Genomic DNA, 10,580 nt, shown 5'->3' with positions numbered 1-10,580 from the left:
ACTACTGAATGCATAGCAAATGATCTTCAACGTCAATCCGGGATAGCTGCTGAGCTTTGAGCCCATATAAAATCCACATATAAGATTTGAGTGCCGAGATGGTCGGACTTGTATGTTTGCCAAGCAGAGTTGGCCTTACTGAGTTGCCCAGCAAGGTCGGACTTACTTTTGAATGAAAATCATATCTACGTCTTGAGCTCAAGTTCCCACAGACGACGCCAATGATGTGATCCTGGTGAAATGGGTGAGCCGGGTAAGGAGCTCCAACAGATCAAATCAATAATTTATAATTTTGTTCAGGAAAATGAGCAAAGTAGATGAATTTGTGAGCTATAGCTTCCACTGTGACCTGCAGATAAGGAGATGAACTCGTGAATGGGCGTTGGAGGGGTGTCCGGCGTGGCCACTCCGATGCTTAAGTCAGTAGGTTGAAGATGAACACAAGCAAATATATGTGAGGATATATGTAAGTGCTCGAAAGTTCAAGGATTCAGAATCCTTTAAATGAGATGCATACCTCCTATTTATAGGAAGGACAATCAATGATTACCTAGATTTGCGTGTACACCTACCACTCATAGCCTTTGATGTTGACTTCCTATCAAGCCACCCTACATCTGATAGCTTCTCTGACACGCCAAACCATTGTAGTTCTGACAGATAAGATAGCACTCGAGTGCGGCACTGTTATCGAGATAGCCCGGGTGATAAGCTTCTCGAGAGATGGCTCGAGAGCCCGGACATCTGGTTGCTCGGGGAGAATATGTCCCAGGCATTCACCTGCCCGGCTTTTGAAGAATCCATCATGCAGATTAACCCAGATTTGGGCTATCCATTTAGCATCAATGACCCGAGCTAACTCAAGAGTATCATCATCTTAGTTTTTTGAAATTATGTTATTGAATATTTTATCTTCTTCATATATTTTCACAAAACTTTTCCTATAAAACATATGAGAGGAAAACATCAGATATAATCCTCAGCCTCAAATGGTCGAGGGATATCGCATGCAGATGTATCCGAATACAATAAATATTGTGGGCTCGCACATAGACATTCCATGTGATGAAGTGCCAACAATTTTTTTATTTATTTTTTAAATAATTTGAACGGTCAAATTTTTTTGGTAGAAATCCACGGCCAAAAATAATTGACCTTCATTATTTTTTAGTATGTTTGAAAAGTGTTTAATTAAAATATTATAAATATAATCTAAAAATTAATAATAAATCGAAAAATGATAGAGAAATTATAAAAAAGACTTGATAGAATACATTAGCAGTTTACATGATAATGCATAGTGGAATTCGTCACTTTTTAATCATGTTTAATTTTTAATTATACGTATTTTGTTTTTTAATTTTATGAATTTTTTATTTTTTATTGTATTTTCAAATTTAATTATGTATATTTCATTTTAAAAGTTGACTGATGAATCCCAACTGACAGTCTATCTAGTTGAACAATCCGTCCAAATCCATACATTCTCTGAAAAATCAGTGATACCCCATGGATGAGCCCATTACCCTTGGCCCATCCCTAGCCCAAATGGAAAACAGGTCCATCAAGGACCCATGCATTCTCTTATAAATATCAGGTTTGATTGTTAATTCATTCATTCGATATTGTTTTCAGCAGCACCCTTAGCTGCTCCCCCCATATATCCTCAGTCACTGACTTGAACGTCGGAGGGGCTACGCTAGGACACCCTCCTGGCCCCCTCTTAACGATCTTCTTTGATTATTTCAGGCCTAGGGTAACTTCAAAACCGCGTCTGGATTAGTGACACTTGCTGGAAACGGACCCTAAATTTTCCGTGAGTATCACTTGGCGCCGTCTGTGGAAAAATTTTAGTTGAGACGTAGAGATGGTAGGGAAGAGACGGAGTGGGAGAGCCGCCTCAGAATCATCGCGTCCTCGGAGGGGACCCGAACCATCTCATGCTGAGGCGGGACAGGAACAACCTCGTCAAGAGACAAGAACTGAGCAGCTCATTCACGAGACGAGGGTCGAGCAAACCCGTCCCAATGATAATGTGGGGAACTTGACCATGGAACAGCTGGGCCAATTTATCACCCGAACTGTGGATGTGGCCATGAAGAGGAATCAAGAATCTGTCTTTGTAGAAGAACAGGCCGCCTGGCAGGAGCGTGAGGAAAATGTTGAAGTCCACCAGAGCAGGGTTGAAGAGACGCAACCCCTTCAAAGTGGAGAGATTAGTGAGATGGGAGAGATGTGGAAGGAGATACGGAGATTGAGGGAGCATGTAGGAAGCAGGGCGCCGGTACCCAAGAGGAGAAGCCCTTTCTCACTATCCATCTTGGAAGAAGGGCTTCCCCCAAATTTCCGACAATCGAACGTTGGATAATATGACGGACATACGGACCCCGAAGAGCATTTGGGGAGATTTGAGAATGCGGCTCTGTTGCACCAATATTCAGATGGAGTCATGTGTAGGGTTTTTCTGGGCACGTTGGTGAGGTCAGCCCAGCAGTGGTTTAACACTTTGCAGCCCAACTCTATACGTTCTTTTGAGGACTTCTCAGCTGCCTTCTTGCACCGATTTGCTAGCAGCAAGAGGCACCAGAAAAATTATTTGAGCCAGTTTTTGATGAAACAGCAAGAGAATGAAACTTTACGAGAGTTTGTCCAGCGTTTCAACAGTGCAGCGCTGGAAATACCTGCGGCTACCCCTGACATCATGATAAGTGCCTTCACACAAGGACTAAGGGGAAGGGAGTTTTTCAAGTCGCTGGTCAAGAAGCCTCCGTTGAGCTATGATGATCTGTTGGCTCGAGCTGAGAAAAATGTAAACTTGGAAGATGCCCAACGGTATAGAAGGATGGAGAACCGGCCCGGAGAAAGTATAGTTGAGGGAGCAGAGAAAGGAGGAAGGAAGAGGGGTGCGGGGGAAAAAGAGGAAGACAGAACTAGTAGTAGAAGACAATTCTCATCCCATGTTCCCCTGGATAGGAGTCGGGACGAGGTGATAGAGGTGAGGAAGCCTGCGGGGAGGTGGGAGAAGTCGCGAAGGGTTAGGTGCAATGCTAGATTGCCTTCACGGGATAGACGAGAAGGATCCTCATTCAGGAGTCGACAAAGATCTCACTCGCCCCCTAGGCGTGGTCAAGGCCCTCCATGGATAAATCAGAGTATCGGGGAGCAGAGAGGGGAAGGTCGATGTCAAGATGTCCCTCAGGAGCTCGTCGAACCGAGTAGGGGAATGAATGAGGATAACCACCCTACGAGAGGAATGATTCATATGATCTCGGGGGATGCTACTGATGGAGACTCTGGGCGAGCTCGGAAGGCACATGGGAGAAGGTTAGAGAACTTTTAGATATCTAGGGGTGCAGACTTACCACAAGACCCCGTCATCAGCTTTGGGCCGGAAGACCTCCGAGGCGTTGTGACTCCACATAACGATGCCTTGGTGGTAACGATCACCATTGCCAATTATAATGTGGCGAGAATATTTATTGATAATGGAAGCTCCGTGAACGTCTTGTTCAAGAGCACGTTGGATCAAATGAAGATGGGAGGATTTGAGTTTGAGCCGGTATCCACCCCGCTGTATGGATTTGCAGAACACGTCATCTTGCCTTTGGGTCAGATTGTTCTTCCCCTATCCTTGGGGACTGATCCTCAGCGGATAACAAAGATGATAGCCTTCACTGTAGTAGATACCCCGTCAGCGTATAATGGAATTCTAGGACGACCAGCCCTGAAGGATTTTAGAGCAGTAGCTTCCAGTTATCATCAGAAGCTTAAGTTTCCTGTGAGAAAAGGAGTTGGAGTCCTATGCGGGGACCAAAAAATCGCACGTCGTTGTTATGAAAGAATCGTGAAGGAAGAAGAAAAGAGAGATCACGAGCATTCGCATGGAAGCTTGAGCTCAGTCTTGCAATTGTAGAGTCATTCGGAGAAGCTTCTAAGTGGGTAACTTTGTCCTGTGGAGGTACTAGAGGAACAGAGAAGAAAGTTGGAGAATGCGCTGGGTAAGGCTCTAAAGAGGCATGAGAACGCTTACCACCTAAGAGAATATCTTTACTTCATTTTTGATGTATTTCGTTCCTGAATTTTTCTTACGTTATCAGTTGATATTTAATAAAGCAAAGTTCTTATATTAAGTCTGTGGATGTTGTTGTATTGTGATGATGAAATGAATTAAACTTTCCTGCTAAGGCATCGCCTAGCAGAGGAGCAGAGTGGAGGAGAAGAATTTTATTTTCCTGCTAAGGCATTGCCTAGCAGAAGAGTAGAGTGGAGGAGGAAAATGAAATTTTATTTTCCTGCTAAGGCATTGCCTAGCAGAGGAGCAGAGTGGAGGGGGAGAATTACATTTTATTTTTCCTGCTAAGGCATCGCCTAGCAGAGGAGCAGAGTCGACAATGAGAAATTTTTTTTTTCCTGCTAAGACCCGGCTTAGCAGAAGAGTTAGAGAGTGGGAGTGGTGAATATTTATTTTCCTGCTAAGGCCCGGCTTAGCAGAGGAGTTAGAGGGTGGAGGTGTTGAATCTTTATTTTCCTGCTAAGACCCGGCTTAGCAGAGGAGTTAGAGAGTGGGAGCGGTGAATTTTTATTTTCCTGCTAAGACCCGGCTTAGTAGAGGAGTTAGAGAGTGGGAGTGGTGAATTTTTATATTCTTGCTAAGGCTCGGCTTAGCAGAGGAGTTAGAGAGTGGAGGTGTTGAATCTTTATTTTTCTGCTAAAGTATCACCTAGCAGAGGAGTTAGAGGGTGGAGACGTTGAATTTTTATTTATTTTTTTCCTGCTAAGGCCCGGCTTAGCAGAAGAGTTAGAGGGTGCATCTTTATTTTCCTGCTAAGGTATCACCTAGTAGAGGAGTTAGAGGGTGGAAGTGTTGAATTTTTATTTTCCTGCTAAGGTATCACCTAGCAGAGGAGTTGGAGAGTGGAGGTGTTGAATCTTTATTTTCCTATTAAGGTATTACCTAGCAGAGGAGTTAGAGGGTGGAGACGTGGAGTCTTTATTTTCCTGTTAGAACATCGCCTAGTAGAAGAGAAGGAGAGTTGGATATTTTATTAGCCCTGGTGGTTTAACAACATCAAAGATAAACTCGTGAGAAGCAATAAATTCAAATGCAAAATACTCGAAAGATAGAACCACAAGAACGAACAAGTGCTGAGCCTGGGGTGAGCATGCGCGCGCGGGCAGGCGCGCTGACAGTGGCGAGCACTCAGCGCTTGGCTGGGCGAGCAGGCGTGGGCAAGGGGCGAGCACTCAGCGCTTGGCTGGGCGAGCGTGGGCGAGCAGGCATGGGCGAGGGGCAAGCACTCAGCGCTTGGTTGGGTGAGCGTGGGCGCTTGGCTGGGCGAGCAGGCGTGGGCGAGGGGCGAGTACTCAGCGCTTGGTTGGGCGAGCGTGACTGTGCGAGCAGACGTGTTTGGGCGAGGGTGGAGCGGCGTGAGGCGAGCTGGGGGCGTCGGGCGAGCGCTTGGCTGGGGCGAGGCGAGCAGGCGATGGCAAGGCGGGCTTGGTTGGGCGAGCGTGACGCTTGGCGAGGGCGAGCAGGCGTGCTGGGGCGAGGCGAGCAGGCGATGGCAAGGCGGGCTGGGCTGGGCGAGCGTGACGCTGGGCGAGGGCGAGCAGGCGTGCTGGGGCGAGGCGAGCAGGCGATGGCAAGGCGGGCTTGGCTGGGCGAGCGTGACGCTTGGCGAGGGCGAGCGCTCGGTTGGGCGAGCAGGCGTGCTGGGGGGAGGCGAGCAGGCGATGGCAAGGCGGGCTTGGCGAGGGCGAGCGCTCGGCTGGGCGAGCAGGCGTGCTGGGGCGAGGCGAGCAGGCGATGGCAAGGCGGGCTTGGCTGGGCGAGCGTGACGCTTGGCGAGGGCGAGCGCTCGGCTGGGCGAGCAGGCGTGCTGGGGCGAGGCGAGCAGGCGATGGCAAGGCGGGCTTGGCTGGGCGAGCGTGACGCTTGGCGAGGGCGAGCGCTCGGCTGGGCGAGCAGGCGATGGCAAGGCGGGCTGGATCTGGGGGAGCGTGGGCTTGGCGAATGAATTGCAGCAGAAATTTTTGTGGTAGAGGAGAGAAATGAAGGAGAGAAATTGCAGGTCGATCCCCGTAATAGCGGTGAACATCGTTTGTCAACGGCAAACAAAATTAATTTTTCTGGCACGGTCCGTCCTCATCGCTGAGAAACCAAGGACAACACAACTAATCGAAATTTGAACTTACGATTCAGTTCGACTTGGGAGGGGGAGACTGATGATATTCCATGGAAGACAGGCCCAACCAAGGGCCCCATTATGGAAGACAGGCCTATCAAGGGCCCTATTATCCCTGGCTCATCCCTAGCCCAAGTGGAAAACAAGCTAATCAAGGGTCCAGGTATTCTCCTATAAATACCAGGTTTGAGCGTTCAGTTGGAGGATTCGATATTGTTTTCAGCAGCACCCTTAGTTGCTCCCCTCATATATCCTCAGTCACTGACTTGAGCGTCGGAGGGGCTACGCCCCTCCTTATCAATTTTAATTTGAATCGTAAAAGTGCATTTTCGATATTTCATAGCAAAACAAAGGAATAATGTAGAACGAAACATATACAAAATGAGAGGACATGAAACAAGTAATATACGATCGAGTTTTAAAAAAACACGAGCATCGTTATTTTAATATGTATACATAAGCTGACTTACAAAATATAAGTATGCAAATTTTTAAAAAATAATTTAAATATCAAAATCCCACTTACCTGGTTATTATCTTAAAAAATGAGGAAAGAACTAACCGAAAAGTCAAACAAGAAAGTTGATAGAATGCCTTGAACTTTGTTGTTTGCAAAGCTTCGAGATGGCATAAACTTGGCTTCAAGGATTTTGCTGCACGGTTTCGTATTTAGATACTCTAATGTCCACAATATGGCTGCTGCAAAAGGCTCGATATTAGACTGAAGATTGGCTACTGAAAGGGCTTCTAAATGGAAAGGGAATGGAGTTTAAAATTTTAGCAGAATTATACTTTGAAACGGTCAGAACGTTGGCTTCAAATTTGAAATTTTAGATGGTACACATGCGGCTGGATTAAATTCGGGTTTTCACAATAGCATCTTCTGGCAACCATGCTATTCGCGTGTGGCAGAACCACTTTTGTTGCCCGTGGACACATATACTCACGAATCAGTAATACTGTTGATCACGGTGATGGATGATATATCTGCGCTTCATCCTTGGCTATTTGCGGTTGCTTAAAATAAAGCGAATGCAAATGAACATTATTTGTGTGATGCCAAATTACATGTCATGATATGCAAAACAAAAATGTAGCAATGCGTGTATGTTCGATTTTCATTAAAGAATAAAATCAAGGCGTTTGGAGGGAGATTGCCTATATCTTGTTACATAAAATTTGGGTCTAAGATCAGCCCATTTCTCCACAATTCTAGAAACTTCTTCCTTCTTGCTCACACCGCACCGCGCGGCTTATATATATACAAACACACGATCCATCGACTTATATAGGAATCGCCTCCACCTGAGCCGAAGAAGGTGAAAATAGCTTGAACAAGAGTTGGTAACATAATGAGTACTGCTTCTATGCTTTTAGAATGAATCTTTAGGCCTCCAATCCAAAGGCATTGGACATGGATGAAATATATAACCCAAGGTCTCTGCAGTATATCCACACTATTTTATGTGAATGGAGCATGTGTTGCTTGTTTACATGTAATTTGCACAAAACTAAAAGAAATCACTATTAAAATATTTTTATCTATTTATCAGTTATTATTTATTTAAAATCTAATAAAGAATTGATTAGCTAAGTAAAAATATTTAAACTTATGAAATATTAATTGAGTTTTCAATACAATCCTCCAAAAGAATTTTAGAAAGTGACGGGGAAGTAAAGGATTTTGGTTGCAAATTAAGCAATACCCAAAATTCTTTACTTGGGACGACTAGAGACCCAAAAGTGTCAAGAAAAGCATATCCAAAACAACACGCATAAAAGAGATCAGTTCCAATTTAATCACAAATATTAATTTTAATTTGAACTTGTGATCTAGCATCTAATTAAGCTAGCATATCATAAACAAACTTAATTTTTGACGTCAAGTAGAATGCATGCATGCTTTAATTTTAGATTATAATATACGCATTGGCTTCTATAAATTCATACCACTAAAGAAAATACTGCTTTAAGTTCCAAATGAGAAACCACTGCAATATTAATGCTGCATTCTTGGCAGTAAAATGCTTTGTTTTTCTCTTCATGAGCCAAGCAACAGCAACAGACAACCCACCATCTAGTTTGCTATGCATCAGCCACTGTGAGACTTGCCCTGTCATATGCTCATCGCCACCAGTTACTCCAAAGCCACCGTCTCCTCCTCCTCCTCTTCCTCCTCCTCCTCCACCAGTGCACCACAGCCACCCGCCCCCTCAACCTTACTACTTGAATTTACCTCCTCCAACTCCACCATCTTGGGTCGGTGTCATTCCTCCACCTTCGGTTTATGTTTACAATCCAGGCAGCCAGATTACGCCGCAGCGGAACGTTTCACTGCCATACTACTATTTCTACGCGTCCAAAGCTTCTTCATCGTCTCATCCTCTTCATCAGGGTTTCATATTTTTTGTAGGCTGCTTCTATATAGGTTTGTTGATGAATTAATAATTAATATTCGTTCCACTGTAAAATAAGGGTTAGTCCCCAAGAGAACGTAACGTAGTGAATTTTGTATATTTATAATTGCCAGAACAATACAATCTTAGAATCTTTTCCAGCGTTACTATAACAAAATAACAATTTAAATATTATGTTTGCAAATAGCTAGCTAGGTCTTGATAAATTAAGCTGATCAGTTTCGATCGCCAATTTGGTTCAACAGCTTGATTCCAATTCCAAACTCTTTTCCCACAAGATCATATTACATGTGAGCAAGGATAAATCCACATATCAAAGGTAGTCCAATATATGTATCGAGCAATCTCATCAATAAACTGTTAATTAATCCTGTCCAATATTCAACATGCCAAAGAAATGTGCAAGCAAAATCATATAATGTTCAACATATATATATATCTAGAACCAAGAAACAAAAACATGATAGATATATCAACAAAATTAGCAATCCATCATATCTTTGTGTCAAAGATTGGAATGAAAAGAATTTTGCTCCACATTGAGCTAACTGAATTCTTTATTACCGAAGACAATACAACCAGTAGCTTTATATACAACCTTATTGAAGAGAAGAAGAAACTATTAAGCGAGCTAAGAAACTATTAAGCGTGCTTTTAATAGCATACAATAGAAACGTGTTTTTAGTACAATTAACACTCCCCCTTCAAGCTTGGTGTGATTTGAACAGCAAGCTTGAACTTGTATGTTCTTCAGGGTTGATGAAGATCACAGACACCTAGAAGTTCAAGTAGGTAGGCATGTTGAGTCTTCCCCAAACTTTTCGTGAAGATGTCACCTAGTTGTTGATGTGTAGAAACATATTTGGTGCAAATAAGACCCTCTTTGATTTTCTCACGAACCAAATGGCAATCAATTTCTATATGTTTCGTTCGTTCGTGATACACTGGATTGGCACCAATGTGAATGGCAGCTTTATTATCACAAAACAACGTCGCTGGGCCATGAATGCGAATTCCCATGTCTTGCAGGAGTCCAACAATCCAAATGATTTCACAAGTGGTGGATGCCATGGCACGATACTCCGCTTCGGCTGATGATCGTGAGACAGTATTTTGTTTTTTTGATTTCCAAGATAAGAGCGAACCCCCAAGTTTAATGCAATAGCCAGTGACTGAACGCCGAGTCATGGGACAAGCGGCCCAATCTGAATCACAATATGCTGTGAGAGATAAAGAATCAGAAGGCTTCAACAAGATGCCCTGGCCTGGATTTCTCTTAATATACTTAACAACTCGAATTGCCGCCGCCATGTGTGATGCCTTTGGTGCATGCATAAACTGGCTGAGAGATTGAACGGCATAACAAATATCAGGACGAGTTATTGTCAAGTATATCAGTCGACCAACTAAGCGTTGGTATTCATTCGGGTCATTTAGCAGAGTGTCTGCAGGAACACTTTGCCGTGCTTGCTGCATGCTAGAGTCAAGTTCATGACTGGTGAATTTCCTATTCTGCTCCATAGGAGTATCAAATGGCTTGGCTCCTGCTATACCCGTGTCAGCAATGAGCTCCAGAGCATACTTCCTCTGATTAAGGTAAATACCTTCTTTTGAGCGTGCAACTTCAATACCCAAGAAAAATTTTAGGTGTCCAAGATCTTTAAGCTGCAACTTGGAGTGAAGAAACATTTTCAGACGTTGTATTTCTGTCACACTGCTTCCAGTGATGACTATATCATCAACATACACCACAAGTAAGGTAATCGAAGCATTATCCTTTCTAAAGAACAAAGAGTGGTCATGTTGGGACTGACAGTAGCCGCATTCAATCATAACTGTTGAGAACTTCGCATTCCATTGTCGTGAAGCTTGTTTTAGGCCATACAAAGATTTTATCAACTTGCAGACTTTTCCTTCACCCTTAACTCTGTACCCTTGCGGAAGACTCATATAAATATCCTCATCCAAATTCCCTTGT

The 10,580-nt window shown here is 43.8% G+C and overlaps 1 protein-coding gene across 1 annotated transcript; it reads left to right on the top strand.

The window, feature by feature from the left end:
* Positions 1-2,449: 2,449 nt before the first annotated feature.
* Positions 2,450-3,913, top strand: LOC140812339 (uncharacterized). Its single transcript, XM_073170585.1, has 2 exons — positions 2,450-3,324; positions 3,382-3,913. Exons 1-2 carry the CDS (start codon positions 2,450-2,452, stop codon positions 3,911-3,913), a joined length of 1,407 nt encoding a protein of 468 aa, XP_073026686.1.
* Positions 3,914-10,580: the final 6,667 nt, after the last annotated feature.

This window comes from Primulina eburnea, chromosome 14 (assembly GCF_022965805.1).
Source record: "Primulina eburnea isolate SZY01 chromosome 14, ASM2296580v1, whole genome shotgun sequence".
NCBI classification, from domain to species: domain Eukaryota; kingdom Viridiplantae; phylum Streptophyta; class Magnoliopsida; order Lamiales; family Gesneriaceae; genus Primulina; species Primulina eburnea.
The sequence above is the reverse complement of the archived record's forward strand: the minus strand, read 5'-3'. Positions and strand labels throughout refer to the sequence as shown.